At 37.6% G+C, this 20322-nt stretch overlaps 1 protein-coding gene across 1 annotated transcript in view; it reads left to right on the forward strand.

The window, feature by feature from the left end:
• Nucleotides 1–20322, forward strand: part of Plppr4 (phospholipid phosphatase related 4) — a 44898-nt gene continuing 24576 nt past the window's right edge. Inside the window, exon 1 of the mRNA XM_048352022.1 lies at nucleotides 1–337. Coding sequence (XP_048207979.1) covers nucleotides 260–337 — 78 coding nt within the window. The 5' untranslated portion in view covers nucleotides 1–259. The remainder of the gene's footprint in view (nucleotides 338–20322) is intronic.

The raw sequence follows: 20322 nt of genomic DNA on the forward strand, positions 1-20322 counted from the left end.
GATCGAGAGCTACAGCAGAGGAGGAAGAGGACCTGAGGGGCTCGGGGACCCCCTGAGCTACTGCTAAGAGAGAAAGGGTGCCAGGAGAAGGGGAAGGCGGGGGCTGCACGGTGCCCCCAGCGGAGAATGTGACATCAGCGCGCACTGGGGGCGCCGGCGGCTGGAGGAGGCGGCTCGTGAGCTTGCGGGTCGGGCTGCGCGGTGCACACCTCGCGCAGCGCCCGGGGAGGAGGACGCAGATCCGGCTAAGGCAGCCGGGATGTCGGCGAAGGAGAGGCCAAAGGGCAAAGTGATCAAGGACAGCGTCACCCTCCTGCCCTGCTTTTATTTCGTGGAGGTGAGTTAGCCCGGAGCTTAGACATAATGCAGATCCGCCGGAGCGAATTCGGGTCCTGGATGGTATATTGGAGGCAGGGAGATGATGCCAGGGCGCGCGCCACTGCTCCCAAATGCTTGACCCTCTCCCTTTCTCCCCACACCCCCTCTCCTCCAGGGTTTCTGGGGAGCACTCCTGGGCATGCCCAGGGAAACCTGCCAGCTCAAGGTGGCTCGAGCTAAACGCGGCCTCCTGGGAAGGCATACCTGTGTGAGTGTGTTTCTAGTTTCGTGGTGCCGTGTGCACCATAGCTACCAATGCCCACGGGGGCCATAACGCCTGTTTCCGAATTTATTATCTTTACTATGCTGACTGAAATATAGATGTCTGTGAGCCTTAAGGTGAGAATTCAGTGCACACGGCTATGCCCCAGACTATGAGAAAAGGAGATGTTTGCACACCCCTGCCATCGCCCACTGCTGTTATTACCTCCCCACACACCCCCACCCCAAAGCCTTCCCCTGTAGTTACTATGGTGCTCTCTTCTGCTTCTAAAATTGGGGCTACATTTCTAAGCAACACCACCAAACTACCAGCCTTTATTGCATGGTAAAGAGAAAATGTGTGTATTGTATGTAACAGTATTTATAGACATAGATGTATGTATTATATTTATCTATTATACATATATTTAAAAATACACAACATCATCTAATTGTACATGCTTTGTATCTGGGCATTTATTCTTGGCTGAGCAGTATTACAGATAAGCAATCAACATACAGATGTATTCCTAGTGAACCTCTAACTTACCTAATGCAGTATTTGAGGGAGGAACATTTTATGGGAGGACTCTGAAGATTGACAGGTACTGGACTCCATGTACCGTGATCCATTGCATGAGGAAGACATTTTTTTTAAGCAAAGAGCTTCTGAAAATAGAGGCAGGGAGAGGAAGCATGTATTCTACAGGTTTAGGGAACTAGAGGGGGGTTAAGCACACAGCTTTGCTCTATGTAATTATAAGCCTGGTTGCAAAGAGAATTAAGACTGTCACTGGATTTTATAAATATCCTTTCCTGGCTAGCTCCACAGCAAACTATGAAGGTTTGTACTTTCAAGTACAGAGAGCGGATTCTGTGTGTGATGCCTGTGAGGCTTATCTGGGTTGAAGAAAAATCACTGCCCTGAAGAATGGGGGAAGGGATGCAGCAAGACTCTGCTCATCTAGAACCGAATATTTGTAAATTTCTTTCATGTGTCATTCATTTGTTGAGTGATTTTCAGTTGTGAGAAAGGTGTATGTGACCACCTGCATACCTCTCAAATGGTTGGTGACCCCTTTCTCATGACCTATAGAAAAGAAGACATGGGTGGGTGCTCATGCCTAAAATTTAGCTACCTAGGAAGCTGAGATCTAAGGATCATGGTTTGAAGCCAGCCTGGGGGTGGAGGGAGAGAGGGGCAGGAAAATTTTATGAGACTCTTCTTATCTTTAATCAACCACTAAAAAGCCAGAAGTGAAAGTGTGGCTCAAGTAGTAGAGTACCAGCATTAAGCAAAGAATAGCAAGGAGACAGTGCCTAGGCCCTTGGGTTCAAGACCCAATACCAACACAAAGACTAAAACAGAGAGAAAACATTATCTTGTTTATTTAAAATAGTTAATTCATGCATTGTTCTACTTTTTTTTTTTCCTCACAAAGGATTTTGAGGCAATGATTTAGGTCATTTTGTTGTTGTTGTTATTGTTGTTGTTGTTGAAAAATAAAGAACTTTGTCCAGAAAAATATGAGCAGCAACAGATTGCATGATAAAAGGCCTAGAAAGATGACATGCCTGGCTTCAAGTTCAATGGAGAGACTGCTAGTCATGTGCCTGATCCAAAATGGTTTTTCATTGAAGCACTTGCATTCTTATCTGGATTTATTTTATTTGTTGAAGAGAAACCAATCAGTTCTTGGGTTCCATGTTTTAGGAAGGTCCAGCCAAGAACATCAGCTAGAAGCTAACTACATATGAATTAGAAAAGTATATCTTCTAGGAAAAAAAAAAAACACCTCTGTCCTGCAGATGCAAGCCACAAAAATAAGCTCAGTACCTGAAAAAGAAAATCTAAGTGTATAATTTTGAAGGACTTTTCAGAGGAGTCCCTGTCCTTTAGGCCTAGGATTTTAAAAGTAAGAACACATCTTAACTTACAAACATCTTACAAATGTTGAATTGTTTTCATGGCTGGAAATAGTGAAATTAAATTACTTGGAGACAATTCATAGAGTTTGACTATTTCTACCAAAATTATTAGGGAGTTGGATGGTTTAAGAGTCTCCTAAGAAAAATCTACAAAAATGGATGACAAATTATAACTCCAGAATTTAAATGCATAATGAGCCACTAAAAAGCCTCCAGAAAATGAGAGAAGGCTTTGAGATATGTTACTTAAGATTTAGCATAACATACTCCCATGCTCCTTTGAAATGATTCATTTTGAAGCTGATGAGATTGAACTTTTCATCTCCTGTAGAGGAAGAATCAACATACCTTGAATTATCACATCAATTAAAAACTCTAGAGCAAGGACACTTCACTTTTGCAGCATAATTTCCCAAGACCTTAGTGCCTAAGATAGAAAAGTGTAACATGAGAAAATCTGTTTCCATCATTTATTGGCCCAAAGTATATTTATTCAAGCTCATTCTGTTACTTTAGACCATAACTGAAGTAACAAAAAAGGGGCTGAAATGGCCAGATCTACAGGAAAAAGCAAGATATCTAGGACTTGGGAGGTTGTGGCAAACTTCAGCTGTTCTTCAAGTTATTCAGTCAGTGTTAAATTGCTATGCCTCATAGGTATGAACCTGGATTGGGAAATTTTCAACTGGACCAAAGAAGGATGAAATCAAGTTAGAATTACATCAAGAAAATGAGAATGACCTACCCTTACCGACCTCTCAACCCTACTCAAATACCACCTATATTACATACCGCTTACACAAGTCTGACCATGATACTTCTCTCATCCTCATATTCCTTACATAGAATAGAAATTATTTAACCTAAACAAAACTCCACATATTCACACATAATATAAACTAATATGCCATGTCTGAGAAAATAGAACACAGTATGAGGTTAAAATCATTGTGTCTGTAGTGAGGTAGGCCCACAATGTTTTGATAGCTTTTCTCTCTTCTAATGGCCCTGGACTTGAAACAGATTGTTTTACTCCTAGGCTAGACCTAAGAGACAAGTCCCTGATTAGGTCAAGCCTGAGTGCTCTCATTGCTCAGTAGAAGTTACCTCCTCTACAATTTCCACAAGTGATTTGGGTTCCTTAAGTTTCCTGAAATGTATCTGTATAAATTTATCTGTATATATACATTTGTCTGTATATATTTATACATATATCTATATTGGCAGACATGTATTTTGGGCATGGATGGAGACAGAAGAGTGCAGAACAACAGAGCCATTTATGAATCACTTCGGGTAAAGCTAGTACTTTACAGGGAAACCTTCCCACTTAATCTTTGGAGATTCTCATTAAGAAAGAGAGCATGATTACAGTTTTGAAGAAGAAGGAGAAATCATAGAAGACAGTGTATATCCAAGCTTACAGGCCAAGCCCGATGCTTGCTCAGAGCCCCTGGCCTCACATCACTCTTGGCTTGCTCAAAGTATTTCCATACAGACAAAATCACCAATAAGCTCAGAAAGATGGTCTTCTGGGAGATTGAGGCAAGAGAATAACTGGCAACCAGGAGTTACAGACCAGCCTGGGCAATAAAGTGAGACTCTTTCTCAAAGATAAAACCAACCAGCTAATGAATAACAATAACCTGGAAAGAAAGCAGCAAGGGGACATAGCACATAAGCAAAGGCAGGAGATGAAGTTTTCTCGGGGGTGGGGGGGGGGGACAACTGGCTTTCTCTGTCCAGTTTGTCCTCCAGGGAGAGACTCTAAGACTTAAGAGGTGGTAGACAATATGAACCCCCACATTGACTCTATAGCAGCTAGTACCCCCTCAAAACAAGTGACCCAATCTAGAGGAGGAGCAGAAATGCAGGTAGCACATTTGAAGAGTATCAGAGCATCTCTAATTACATCCTTGTGGGCAGCCAATCCTTCTTACCCAGGATGCAGCCACTGAAAACAGGCAATCCCACCCCAGTTCACCATGTAAAGACCAGGAGCAAAGTACTCAGTTAATAGGCAGAATGGTACTGTCTTATAGTTTTGGTTTAGCTGCTTTTTGGAGATAAATGGGGCTCGTGATTGAGAGTAATATAAGATGGAAGTCTGAAAACATCCCCAAAGAGTTTCAGTACAACAACATCTCAAGTTAGGAATAAGTTAGATAATTCAGGTTTGTTGTTGTTGTTGCTTCATAAGTTTGATTTTGTGCTCATTCTGAGGCTTGAACTCATGGCTGGAGGTGCTCTTGTGTGGCATTTTTGCCCAAGGCTAGTGCTTTACACTGGAGTCATAGCTCCAATCCTGCTTTTTGATGGCTAACTGGAGATAAGAGTCTCACGGACTTTCCTACTTGTACTGGGTTCAAACTGAGATCCTCAGTTTTCAGCCTCCTGAGTAGCTAGGATTACTGGCGTAGCATGGGCGCCTGGTGATAATTTCGGGGGGGGGGGGTTAACCTAGGAAAGAAAAGCAAATTGTGAAAGGAACTCTCACATCAGTTAACTAAGCCCTCATTAGACTGAAAAGTAAGCAGAGTAGAACCTGACTCTGGGGAAAAAAGAAAGAGTGTGGGATTTCGCCTGCCTTGAAAATCCGAAAGCACTCTCCAGGTTAGAGCCTTGTCATTTACAAGTACTTACTGTAGCCAGCAATTTACCTAGAAGTAGTCAAAGGTCTTTCAGGCTTAATAGCCCAGTATTATATGTGGCAAGGTTAGTGACTAGATATTAATGAATTTCCTTTATTCAAAGCCTTCTGATGACTCACAATTCGTTCTTACTTGTTCTCCTTTCCAAAAACTGATTCACTATGTAATATAAATCCATGATAAATTGCATTTTCTTTTTATTTTTATTTTTCTTTTTTTTTTTTTGGCCAGTCCTGGGGCTTGGACTCAGGGCCTGAACACTGTCCCTGGCTTCTTTTTGCTCAAGGCTAGCACTCTGCCACTTGAGCCACAGCACCACTTCTGGCCATTTTCTGTATATGTGGTGCTGGGGAATTGAAACCAGGGCCTCATGTATAGGAGGCAAGCACTCTTGCCACTAGGCCATATCCCCAGCCCGATAAATTGCATTTTAAGCTAAAAAGATGTAAGTTCTTTTTTGAAAAAAATGTATTGTAAAGGTGATATACAGAGGAGTTACAGTTATATAAGTCATATATTGAATATGTTTCTTTATGAACAGTGTCACTCCTCCCTCATTTTCTCCCAGCTTTTTCCCTCTCAAACCCTCCCTCCAAGTTGTACAGTTCATTTCCAAAAGAATATCTAGTGAATATCACTCCTGACTTGGTTCAGCCTTTGTCTCACCATTTCTATGCTTTCCCCTTTTCCTCACCAAATCAGATAAAATTACATAGAGGATAAAGGGTACAGAAATAAAAAACAGAGACAAAAGGGGAAAACAGGAAAAAAGAGCCACATATCATCATCTAATATAAAATAATGCATATCAAAATGAACCCCAAGAAATGGAAACATGAGGCTTTCAATATGTAAGTTCTTAATACAAGATTCTTTTACAAGATTTTTTCTGATGTTTACTTTATGGAGCTAGAAGTTTTGTTTGACCTATATGCAGATGTTTTAACAGAAATATAGATCTAGATACAACTTTGTTATGTCTCGCTTTCATGCACACACACATACACACACACACAGCACAGCATGCCAGCCACATATAAACTCAGAAGTGACAAAATCACTTCTCTACTTACCATAAAGCAATAGTTTCTGAAATGTTACATGTCTAAAATGGGTTAATATTAAAAGAATTGAAATTATTTTGAGGGATATTTTTAAGAATTCATTTTCCTTCTTTTCTTCCTTCTCCAACTCTCTTCCTTTTCTGTTTTTAGATAGAATCTTGTCATGTAGCCCACATGGGCCTCCAACTTTGGATCCTCCAGCCTTCACCTCCCAAATTCTGAGATTACAGGTGTGTTCCACCACACCTTGAGAATGTATTTCTTAATTGTAGTAATGTTGATTCACAAGATTTCTGTTCTATCTCATTTTCTATGGGAAAACTATACAATTCCCTTGATCTTACTGGGAATTAATTTCTTTTTTTACATAAATGTTAACATCAGGAAGAAATACATCATATTTCTGTAATGCGTGTACCATAATAGTAGCTCTAGGTATTGGTTCTCGTTTTTCTAGATTGTAAAGAATTCTCTGTTCAAAAAATACCCCAAGCTCTGCCAAGTAAGATGAGCTGGCAAATCTTTCCTCCTCTTTTGGAGTCATAATGCTCGAAGTCTGATGCAAAAGAAAAAGAAAAAAGAGAAGATAATGGATTCCTGAGTTTTGGTAATGAGGACATTTTTGGAAATACCAAGTATCAAACATGGAACCAACGATTAGGGAATTGGCTTCCTACACACAATAACAAATTTATTTTTGACCAAGTCACTCAAAATATTTTTGTCCTACATTTTTCTAATAAAGAACAAATACAGTTAGCTTCTGCCAACTTCAAAAACATCTTTATCATGATAAAAATCATAGTAATAATGATTTTAAAAAAGAAGTTGGGTTCTGTTGGCTCAGTTTATAATCCCAGCCACAAAAGAGGGAGATCTGAGGATTGTGATTTGAAACCAACATCAAGCAGTAGAGTTCTAACTGTGAGCAAAAATGAAGCACAGGGATAGCACCCAGACCCTGAGTTCAAGCCTCAGGACTGGCATTAATCTATCTATCTATCTATCTATCTATATCTAAATATATACATACATACATATATGTGTGTGATATATATCATATACACACATATATATATATATATATATATATATATATATATATGGGGGACAAAAAGTCCTGTGGGGTACCAGGTATTTTGTGGTTTTGTTTTCTTTTCTATTTTCTCACTTTTGAAGGGAGAGGATCTCACTAAACCAGGCTAGCCTCAACCATGGCATCTTCCCACTTATCTTCCTTCTCAATGTCCTAGTATATGAAGCATCCAAGAGGTACTGTCACATTTCTTTATTTATTTACTGCCTTATTTATTTAATTATTTTGAGGGTACTTTGTGCTCAGGGCCCGTGTTTGCCAAGCAGGCCCTCTACCACTTGAACCCCAACACCACTAACCCCCTCATTCATTTTTGCTGTGCTTAATTTTCAGACAGGGCTTCACAGGTGTTGCCTTGTTGACCCAGAACACAGTCTTCTTCTTTATGCCTGTCACATAGCTGGGCTTACAGACATAAGCCATGGCACCTGGTGTTTGTGTTTTTAAAATCGGAACATGACTTCTCAGAGAGAGAAAGATCTCTCCACAAGGGACATATGGCCATTTCAGAGAGAACTGCGATTTGAGAACTTGCCCATCTGCCTCTTGCAGTATGAATATTTGTCCATCTCCCACTTAAATTATGATTTGGCCCTGCTGCATGATGCCTGCCTCCAGAGCTGCTGCTGCATTTAGTGATGGAGGCCCCTGTTTTTTTGGCTTGTCTGGCTTCACAATATGGAAAGTCATGGGCTTAGAAGAAGCCTGGCTGGTCCCCTGACAGAGCTGGAATGTCCCCTGACAGAGCTGGAATGGAGTTTTTCTCTACATATTGAATTAATATGGACTTTGTTACTAATATTTTTGAATTGATGGAAGCTGATTTACTGCCAGAATTTAAAAAGTATTATCATTATAAAGGTGATGTATAGAGGGGCTACAGCTATATAAGTAAGGTAATCAGTACATTTCTTTTGAACACTGTTGTCCTTTCCCTCGCTGCCTCCCAGTTTTGCCCTCCCTACAAGTTGTAGACTTCATTTTCAACATAGTGTCCAGCGAGTACCACTGCTACATTCATCCACCCTCCATCCCTCCATTTATGAGCCCCCTTTCCTATACTTCCAAAGACAGATAAACAAACAAACGAGACAAAAAGAAATGAGAACAAAAACACTAACAAAGAAAATAAACCTCTTGCTTCCATTTTCTGAAGTTTATTTTGATAAATACTATTTTGTATGATCAGTAGTACATAGGCATTGTGCCTTTGTGTTCCTCTCCTAAGAGTATCCTCCTTTGGTCTCACTGTGTGTGAATGCCTAATAAATGTATACTTTATCATGTGCCAGTGTACTTTAGATATAGCTTCAGCACATGAGAGAAAACACACACTGTTTGTGTCTCTGAGCTTGTCCCGTGTGGATGTTTTGAGGGCTGGATGACTGGCCACTTACAAAGAAGCTTCCTTTTGAGTTTTGCAAATGGCAACTACAAGATCCCTCTGGGGACTAATAAGAGAAATAAAAGGGCACAATTGCCTCACAAATGAAGTTTTAAGGAAGCAGAATCTATAGGTTTATGAGAATGATGGAGCATAAAAGAAGTACATATTATCTCAATGAGATCATAGAAACAGAGGGAGGCTGGGTCACACAGGGTTAGGATGAAAGGGAAGGTAGAAATCAAGTGCAGGTGAATTAATTGGATCCATTCTGAGTGAGCCATGGTGACACCTGTATACATTCAAGTTGTCCAAGATAGCTGGGCAAATAACAATCATTTGATGTGGAGCTGTGATTCAAATGGTAAAGTGCTAGCCTTGAGAGAAAAAAGCTCAGTGATAACATCTAGGGCCTGAATTCAAGCCCCAGTACCGCCACAAAAATAAATAAATAAATCTCAACCAATAAGAATAAAGGCCAAATATTGATTAGCTGGGCATTGGTGGCTTACATCTGCAATCCTAGTGACTAAGAAGGCTGAGCTCTGAGGATCATGGGTCAAAATCATTTGAGGTACAACCATTTTGTTCATGCCAGAAATACATGTAAATACAGCAAGCTTTGATTCTCAGCATGTGTATATACCACAAGGCTCTTTCTTCAAGCAACCTCTCTTTTTTTCAAAATTGAAAACTATGCTATTACAGAATTAAACATTCTCCTGATAGAATTAAGTTTAATATAATTATGTAATCCAATACAATCTGACCTGAGTCTTTCTTTTACCACATATAAAATAATTATAGTTCGAAAAGTTCCAATGACCTAAAAATATACTCTGGTTAATATCAGAACAAGAATAGTACTGAGGTCTCCTGACTCCTGTTTGAGTAATCGTCCCTAATTACTACTATTTGTAGAAATTATTATATTAAAAAGTTTCCCTCTGGGTTATAACATTTAGAATGCAGGTCACTAGAAGGAATTGTGACAGTCTTTTTTGTATACTTCAGTGTATTTCATGAAACAACACTACATTAAACAACATGATAAAGAAATTAAGAATGCGTCTTATTTTTCCAGATTTTAGCTTCTTTGAAAACTGTGGTTATACCTAAAGATAAGAATATTTTTAAAGTATATGTTTTCAATTACTTTATTCCACATGAAGTCTCTCATGGAGAGTAGTAGATAAAGGAAAGCTAGAATATAATTTGCATAATAGTTTCAAAATTGCATTTTCCATTATAATTCAATACAATTTTTTCACACATATTACCTCATTTAATCCTCCAAACACAAGCAAAGGGTAGTTATTATCTTTGCTCTAGTAATTTGGAACTCACACAGAGAAGTTCAAGAAATTGTTTTTTAGCAACAGTGATATTTCACAATATATTGGAAATGAACTTTACAACTGGTCTGTGGCGGGGGATTGGGAGGGAGGGAAAGTGGAAGAAAAATAGGGGAGGAGGTAACAATGTTAGACAAGAAATGTGTTGTATGCACATGTGGAATTGTATATGTAACTGTACATATGTAACTGTAACCCTTCTGTACATTACTTTGAAAATAAAATAAAATTTAAAAAATAAAAAAAAGAAATTGTTTTTTTAACCCGGCTAGCGCTAGTCTCCCTGTGTGATTTAAACTGTAAAATGCCTCAATGGCAGCATCATAATCACATCAGCTTTCTATGGTTTCTTCTAGAACAAGTTGGCTAATTTCTTCACTTCTCAATGACTATAGGATGGAGTAATTTCCTCATGGTCAAGAAGCTTGAACACCAGGGATGGAAAGGCTACTTCTGATATAATTAATATACTATATAATTCATATGCCATATACTGTAATATATTCGTGAATATATTCGTGTAATTAATATTAAGGTGGTTTTCCTGTTGGTAATTACACTCTATCAATTGTTACATCAAAACATTATTGTTTGGTTTTTAAAGTTATAAAACAATGCAAGCTCAAACAGAGCAAGATCCTGGTTTCTGTAACAAGATAGCTCCTTCTAAAATTCGACACTTCTTAGGCATAAGTAGAAGAGAAAGGGCAATGTAGGTAATTAAAGTCAATGTAATTTGTCGGGGGGGAGACAAAAGAATCAATAGTTCTTTTGGAAGTGCTGGGATTTGAACCTAAGGCTTTCTGTGCAAGCACTCTATGACTTGAGCCATATCCCCACCCCCCAAAATCAGTATATTTAACAAAGCAATATTGTGGGAATGGGAGCAGTGGAAATATGCGTGAATAGATTTTCTACAATTTAATAATGCATTTGCTGAAAGTCTGTTGTATGATATAGCTTAGACGCCAACCTCCGTCTTATGAAGCCATAGCCATGCTTCAAAAACTGCTCGTCATGCATAAAATAAAGACCAAAGGTTTCCCATGAGGGATGCTAATTTGGAATTCCTGAAAATAAGTTGTTTGGTAATTTCATAACAATTTGTTCATCAAGAAAATATTTATTGATTGTTTATTCTGTGCCTTTGAACTATATTCATGCCAACAACATGAAGCCATTACTGGCATACTTCCTAGTCTATAAAAGAACTTGAAAATAAAATTTTCCTGAGAGCATACCGTAAAATAGGACTCATTATCTGAGAATAATTGTTTCTTTAACTGTTTTTTTTTTTAAGTGCTGGGATTGAACCTAGGACCTCATTCATCTAGACAAGTAGTTTATCACTGAGTAAGATAGCCAGCCCATCTGTAATATTTTTTCTTTAAAAATCTTGACCTTGGAATATGGCCTAGTGGCAAGAGTGCTTGCCTTCTATACATGAAGCCCTGGGTTTGATTACCCAGCACCACATATATAGAAAATGGCCAGAAGTGGCGCTGTGGCTCAAGTGGCAGAGTGCTAGCCTTGAGCAAAAAGAAGCCAGGGACAGTGCTCAGGCCCCTCAGTTCAAGCCCAGGACTGGCAAAAAATAATATTTTCTCAGATTGTGCAGACATTTTGATTTGTAAAGTAATTGACTATTGCTCTGCCTTGTGGATTATGGAATAACTCAACATCAAATCCATGTCATGATCTATATGAGTCCTCATTTCAAAATTACAATCATGCTCCTTTCATCATTCAAATCACACCAATGGATTTTTTTTTGATATTTGAAATATCCAAAATGGCATTACAGAAGCAATAAATTTGAGGTGTCAGATGTTAAACGACTTTAGTTACATATAGGCACATGCCAGCAGACACATTTTTTTGTCTGTGACAGAACAATCAGATATGTATTTTTTAATTTGAGAAAAATATTGTCAGTATTTATGTGTATAAATTTAAATGTAAATATTTAAATACATTTACCTAAATGTTATAACTATAAATAAATATTACATAAAATATAATATATTGTTTAAAAATATAATATATAGTAATATAACATAATATATTATTTATTATATCTTATATATGTTATATGATATTACATTATATTATATATGCTATGTGATATATGTTATATCATAATGTATTATACATATGATATATAGTAACATAATAATATAAAGTTATGTATATTTTATATGTTTATATATTTATATTTAAATGTAGACTTAGATTTGAATGTAAGTTATCTATATTTATGTACATAAATATAATCTGTCTACATAATATATATTATATTCTGTCTACATAATATATATTATATTCATTTATGCAAATACATGTGTATATGCCTATAAACATAAATACATAAAATTTATGTGCATAAATACAGATAAGCATATGTCTCATGTGGACTATTGTGGTCTGGTTACGGTTTTATAACACATTAATTATATACAAGTTATTTAATGTGGATAATGATTCCTAATGTAAAGTCAGTGCCTTGTAAAAGACCATTCTCTTTGCAGTTTACTGACAACATTCTTCTTTTTGTCTGGAGTATTCTCTTTTGGTGGCTTCAGATATTTCTAGACTCCCTTCAAAGAAACTTCAGCATCCTTATTCTTCTCACCTTCTTTGATATTGCACATTTAGGTAGATTTTATACATACAGAGATTTTTTATAATGTACAATTGCATTAACATTAACACCTAATTGGAATGCTTGTCATGTTTTATTGATAGAAGCACATACATGCTCACAAAATGGACCTCATTTGCCTTAAGAGCCATAATTTGCCCTAGCAGGTAGAAGAGCATTCATATTGAATGCTCACCTTTTATATACCAGTATAAAGTTCTAATCTAGGTCCTTGCTCCAAGGACACTGGCTGCCCAGGTTCTGTGGGGCCATATCATTCACATATTGCCAGAGCTCTGCAACTGTAATCAACTTGCACACAGCATGGTCTCCCCAAATCTTGACTTAGTCATCTGTGAAAATGTTATGCTTTCCACAAAAATGATAAATGAACCAAAGGACAACCCACTCTTTGTAAAGACATGACCTCATTTAGGCTACTAGCTTGATATTCATTAAAAGCTTTTCTTCAAAGCAGTTTGACACCCCTCAAGGATTCGTAGTTTCTTTACCCTTTGGGTGATGATGTGGAAATACAAAACAATTGAGAACTGACTGAGCCAACGAGTAAGAATATTTGAGGTGAAACTTTGGGCATAAGTATTCTTCCTAGGAAATTTTTATTTAAAAGATGGGTATTCATTTGCATATACTGTAGAGAGATACAGTTCTGAAACATTATCCACTCAAAGACCATATTTGGGTTCTAGCTTTCAGCTGAAGTTTACATGTTTAAAGAAATATTATCTAATTATTAATTAATTATCTAATATTGGAGTTGATTACCTAAGATTTAAGTCTCAGATTATGAAGTTATTTCATCATAATATTCCCCCCAATGGACCAGGAAATAAATAAGGCAAAGTTATTCATATTATTCATTTTTTAAACTCCATCCTCTAGGGAGATACAGATAGTAGTTTCTCAATAACTTTGGGAGGCTATAACTAATGTGTTAGTCAAGAAATCTGGCAGCTTAATTAATAGAATTGGGGTGATAGAGATAGAGGCTACACTGGACTTCAGCTTCCGTCCAGGTCTCTGTCTTTTTTCACAGAACCAAAGGACAGTAGTCTTTTTATTCTATTTAGAAAAAGGGGATGAAATAGCCAGGACTTCAGTACACTCCAATATGACTAGGATAGGCTGAGTGTAAATGCCTCCTAAAAGACATCTATTCCAGGGCTGTAAAAACTGTACAAGTTACCCATGATAATGCTCCCAGGCTCACTGACGAGGCTCAATTCCTTCCCCCTCCTCTATCCTTCCTATGGTGGATCACTAATATCAGGAAAGTAAGCATTACACAGAAGACCCCCCACAAAGTAGAAAAGCCTTGGGGAGACCAGTTCCACACATTGCTTCTTTTTTCTTTCTTTCTTAAAAAATTATCTTTAAATACTTCATTTAACAAGGCAGTTTAGGAAGACAATATATCTTGATCAATGTCACCTCTTGCAACATTTTTACCCATCCTTCCCATACCCACTCCTCTCTTCCTCTTCTTAATTTGTATCATAAACATTGGATCTGCATTTTCTCCGTCTTCTTCTCTTCACCCATCTACTCTTTTCTCTTTGATCCCACCCCACTCTTTTTGAGTACCTACTTATTGATTCTTTATTTTTTTTTTATTTTTTTTTTTGGCCAGTCCTGGGCCTTGGACTCAGGGCCTGAGCACTGTCCCTGGCTTCTTCCCGCTCAAGGCTAGCACTCTGCCACTTGAGCCACAGCGCCGCTTCTGGCCATTTTCTGTATATGTGGTGCTGGGGAATCGAACCTAGGGCCTCGTGTATCCGAGGCAGGCACTCTTGCCACTAGGCTATATCCCCAGCCCCTGATTCTTTATTTTTGATGAAATTTTACTTTGGCTTTCTAAGGGATTACATAATTTGAGATATTCCTGGAATCTACCATATTTCAGTTAATATATTTGTATGCACTTGCATACTACCCAATGTATTTACTTGTAAATTTATAATTAAATTGAGCTCTCACATAGCAGGGAAAACATGCATCTTTTATCTGTCTGGGCCTGACTTACTTCACTTAACATAATATTTTCCAGGTCTTTCCAATTCTCCACAGAGGTATATTTTTTCTAATGGAAGAGTATACTTCAATTGTGTTTATATAACCCCATTTTCTTTTTTTTTTTCTTCTTTTTTTTTGGTCAGTCCTGGGCCTTGGACTCAGGGCCTGAGCACTGTCCCTGGCTTCTTTTTGCTCAAGGCTAGCACTCTGCCACTTGAGCCACAGCGCCACTTCTGGCCGTTTTCTATATATGTGGTGCTGGGGAATTGAACCCAGGGCCTCATGTATACGAGGCAAGCACTCTTGCCACTAGGCCATATCCCCAGCCCCTAACCCCATTTTCTTGATCCATTCATCCATTGACAGGCATCTGGGCTGATTCCATACCTTGGCTATGGTGAACAGTGCTGCAATGAACATGGTTGTGCTGGTGGCTTTACTCTATTCTGGTTTGTAACCTTTTGCATAAACTCCAGGAGTGGAATTGCTGGGTCACAGAACAGGTCTATGTTTAGTTTTTTGAGGAATCTCAAAACTGCTTCCCAGAGTGGTTGAGCAAAATTACATTACCACCAACAGTGTATTATAGTTCCCTTTTGACTGCATCCCCACCAGCATCTGTTAGTTTGTTTTCTTTCTTTTCTTTTCTTTTCTTTTTTAGGCCATGTTTAAGAATCACAGTTAGGAAAGCAATTTACAATCTAGGTAGAAACTGTTTAACAAGGTATAGATGCCAAGGCTGTTTGGCAGTGGGGCAGGAGCTTTCCTTTATCAAAAAGCAGTACTGGACCATTTAGGTCCACAAACCAGATGATAGAGCTATCAAAGCTTGGCCTAAAGAGTAAGGGCAAATTAAACCTCTAGTGGATAGGTAACCCTTGAAATTAGTGGAGAGCTTGATTAGAAAAATTCATCAACCACAACACAGTTTGTATGTCCTTCAGATTACAGAGTTTCCCATTCAGTACAAAAATCCTCATGATACAGCTAAAGGTGACTGTGATTGTGTGTATGCACGTGTGTGTGTGTGTGCATGTGTGTATCTTGATTGACTCTTAGTTCAAAGATTATTAATTGACCCCTAGACTATTATTGTTTTTTTATCATTTTAATTATTTTTAATATTAGTTACCCAAATCAGGTATTAAGCTTTTCTTTCACACTATGGAAGTTCTTATTTCTGTTATGAAACATTCCCAAGTGATTGCATTGCTCAAGCAATCCAGAAACAGTTTATTCAGTTAAGTTTTTAGTAAGAAAATACATTTCTTTGTCTGAAATATATTACGTTGGGTTTGTATACATGGTGCACCTTATTTTTTTTACAATTTTCACAGTGAGACACATAATCTAATTCCACTTAATTTAAGCACATCTGGGGAGTGCTAGAAAATAAAATGTTCTACATTAATAGTGCACATTCATTATGATTTTTATGACCACTATTCTCTTTCAAAGCTAACAACCTAGGAAGTAAGACCAGACCTTAGGTAGCATTAGAACTCTATTTTAAATTTTAAAAGGGAGTTTATAAATGTAGGTCTCAGTATGTGACAGAAAAACTCAGAGAGAGAGAGAGAGAGAGAAGCCCATGATACTCTCAGTTTCTCATCCTCTAAATTATATTAGAAAGTACTTCTCCAAGTATCTTACAAACATCTGTCAGGTACATTGTTAAACAAACTGGCTAATTTTTATAATAGAAATAAGAAATTTAATAGTGTATAAAAAACTAGTTTAATGATTAGTTTAAATACCTGATTTTGGTAAATAATATTAAAAAGTAATTAAAATTATAAAAAATAAAAATATTCTTTAATTATGTTAAAATATGTCACCTTAGATTGCTAACATTTAAAAAATTGTTGTGTCACATCGCAAATACAGAATTTTAGTTATATCTCATTATAATCTTTGTTGTAATGATAGTTTTCCCATAATACCTGTATTATTTGATATTTAAAAATATGTTTAACCACAAAGGCATATATTTCCTTTGTGTAGTTATCCAGATAACTACCAGCATGCTTATGCCAGAATGCTTTCTCTAGATAAATAAAAAAAAATATACCATTAATAGTGAAGGTCCTACTCAAACTGAGTATATAAAGATCTTACTTTTCTTTAGAAGATATAAAAAATTGCATAATACCCATCACTAGAAATACTGGGATGAATTTACAATATATAAAGAAAAAAAGGACCTCCATGTTGATTTTTTGTTTCTCAGTGCCATTGGGAAAGGGTAGGTTAATGGTGGAAGTTTCTAGGAAGAGGCATTATATACAGTGATTACAAGCATGAACTCCAATCAGATTTCTTGAATTTGTAATCCAGCTACCAAGCTATATAACCTTACCAAAAAAAAAAAGAAAGAAAGCATGAAAATTCTGTGTGGTGTGTTCTTTCATCTGTAGAAGAGCAAAAATAATAGTGTCGTTATCAGAGAGGTGTGAATACCACAGAAATTCAGACATGTAAATTCCCTTAAATAATACCTGGAAAATATTAGCAGAATTCAATTACTATTAGTGCTGTATATTTTTTAAGTTAGCTATATGTTATGGGGGAAGAGAAATTACACCTGGAACAAAGGATTCAAAAGCAATTACTTTGACCACTTGAAATACCGGTCCCCAGTCTCAAGACTTTGTCTCTAATTTGTTTGAAAGAACAAAATGCTTTCCCAGGCAATGCACATACTTCAGTGTCTAATTATATAAGAAGAACAAATGCTCAGCACCTGGGGTTAAGGCTGATGGTTAAAAAACATATAACTCCAAGCCTACTGCTAGATCAATATTCAGGTAATAGAACAGCCACTTACCATAAGTTTAGACTTTATTGTTAAATCATGGAGTGATTATAATTAGTCTTTTTAGAGCCATAGAGACGTAGTTCATATTCAAGTATAAAGGCATAGAAGAACAATTTTTTCCCATAAGACCTAACATATATTTTTAGGTCTCTTAGTGGCTTTGTATTAGTTATCATTGGTATTTGAAAGACCCAATTTAAATTTCTTGTCTTCCTCAATGCTTATACAATGGTAAGAACTCTAGGAATTCAATTAGTTCTTTATGGTAGAAATAAGCAATGATCTTTTAACTGGATGTATTCTCTTTATTATATTAAAAGGCTATCCTTTGAAAAGTGGGGGACATTTTTTCTTAGCTAGACTATCAAAACTTTCTAAGCATTCAGGATTTTGTTCCTGTACCTAAGTATTAACAGATTCCACATAGAGGACACATGGGACATCAGGAATAATGAAGTGAATTGAGCCAGGTGCAGGTGGCTCATGCCTATTAATACCAACTTACTCTAGAGGCTAAGATCTAAGGATCATGGTTCAAAGCTAGTCTGGACAGACAAGTTTATCAGAAAATTAAACACCAAAAAAGCTAGAAATGGAAGGTGGTTTAAGTGGAAGAGCATCAGTCTTGAGCAGAAAAAAACCATGTTTTAGAGTAAGACCCTGAGTTCAAGCTCCAGTACTTTCACAAACAAACACACAAGACTGTGTTGTGTAGGGGAGAAAGAAGTCAGGGAGAACAGGAAATGAAGTGCCATCTGTCCATCTCTCTTGATGATTGCATAATGAGCAAGGCACTCACAGATTACACTGCTTCAGAGAATTCAGAGAGGAATAACTGAAGCCAGAGAAGCCTTCACTGCCTTAGGTAGGCCCATTTCTGCTATTGATTATTAGAAATATTTGACTCTGGCAGAAAGAACTGAAGATAAAAGCAGATTACATCTACAACCCAACTAAAGACTCTTAAGATCCTATGGAAAATCATCACACAAAAGAATAATACTGCTGAGAACCTTCATGAGAAAGAACCTTCCTCAGCTGAGAAAACCACATTAGCAAGAGTGTGGTTTGGAAGTGTCTGCCACCCTTGCCTCTCAGGGCCACTTACACCCTTGCACACAAGGGCATCTCTCCTCATCTGTCCTCTAAGCTGGCCTTCCCCTGGGGCTGCCCTTTCCTGAAAAGCACTACACTTGTGCCAGATGGTGAAATGCAAGAAGCCGCAGCAGGACAGAACCAGCACATGCTTCCAGGAACTCAGCAGACAGTGATTCAATGCAGGAAACTTAGATCTTGAAGATCATGATTTAGAGCCAGCTTGGGTAGGAAAGTCTGTGAGACACTTCTCTTTAATTAGCCATCAAAAAGCTGCAAGAGTAGTTGGCTCAATGGCAAAGCCCCAGCCTTGAGTGAAAAAGCTAAGATATAGGGCCTAGGCCCTGAGTTCAAATCCTAGTAGCAGCGCACGCGCGTGCGCGCAAGCGTGTGCGCACACACACACACACACACACACACACACACAGAGTAGTATATGAGAATTATACAACAGAGTAACCTTTTCCAATCCCCTGCAAGACCTTCTTCCCAACTGGGAACTGGGCTACCATCACCATGGAGGTGGGAAGAATGTTGAGACACATAAGGGTAGAGGACATTTCCTGGACTTAGACACTGGGGCAGAAATTTGGTGTTCTCACTTATAGTTGTGCCTCAGTTTTCTCATCTGTAAGTTGGAGATGCTAGACTTTATAAGGTAAAAATTTAAATGTAGCAATTTATTAAACAGTACCAAATTTGGCAACAGGAGTCCCTTTCACATGCTACCAATAGCTAAAATGTTGTCTATGTTTTCAGTTCCTTAGTAATTTTCCTGAATTCTAATGAAATTAAGCAAATATTTAATGGAGGCATGAAGCAGTCAAAGCATTGTGTGAATTACAAAGATTTTATTTCAAATGTTTGGTTACAGAACAAAAGCTAGTCATACACAAATAACTGCAAGCAAAGGAAGTCTGCTACTCCCTTCCATAAAGCAGACGTGTAGAATGGGAGGTAGAGTCCTTAACTGAATGGATCCAGGAAGGAAAAATAATTGCAAAGAATAAGGACTTTGATGAGAAAAAAAATGAGAAAGTATAACAGAGATAAGACCGAATCATCTCTTTGAAACATAAGTGTAACAGGAGCATGTCTGTTTGGGACGAGGACAGTGGAGTTTATGCACAAAGAGAAATTGAACAAGAAAGGAGGGATAATCAATTAAACTTATACTAGAAAAGGTCATGCTGTCATTCTAGGTCTTTTGTGATTTCATTATTGGAAGGACATTATTAAATGTCTTGTCAGATGTCAATTGTAGGAGAATTAGTCTGGCACTCTTGTTGGAGGATGAATTAAATGGCAAAAAACATGAGATAGGAACCCTGCTGCCTTTGTTTAGGGCCATGTCAGTACAAAAAAAAAGGAGAAGAATCTTTCTTAAATCATGTCATTCCCTAGAGCTTTCTGCAATCAGAGGGCAGGGTAAGAGCCCCTCATTTCACTGATAATAAAGGAGGCCTGGAAGGGTTAAAGTCTAGAAGCGGGTGGAATAAATCAAGGAGACGACTGATTTCCCTGTCTAGTTTCAATTTTGCTCACTCATTCTGTCCTGCTTTAATTTTATCTATACTTGGCATTTTCTGAGCTAAACCAGCTCACATTTCTAGACCTGGAATAAATGTAACATGTGCACTCTGACCTGTTCCTTTAATAACATCAAAGGTGTCAGT

The sequence above is a fragment of the Perognathus longimembris genome, chromosome 7 (genome assembly GCF_023159225.1).
Source record: "Perognathus longimembris pacificus isolate PPM17 chromosome 7, ASM2315922v1, whole genome shotgun sequence".
Taxonomy (NCBI): Eukaryota; Metazoa; Chordata; class Mammalia; order Rodentia; family Heteromyidae; genus Perognathus; species Perognathus longimembris.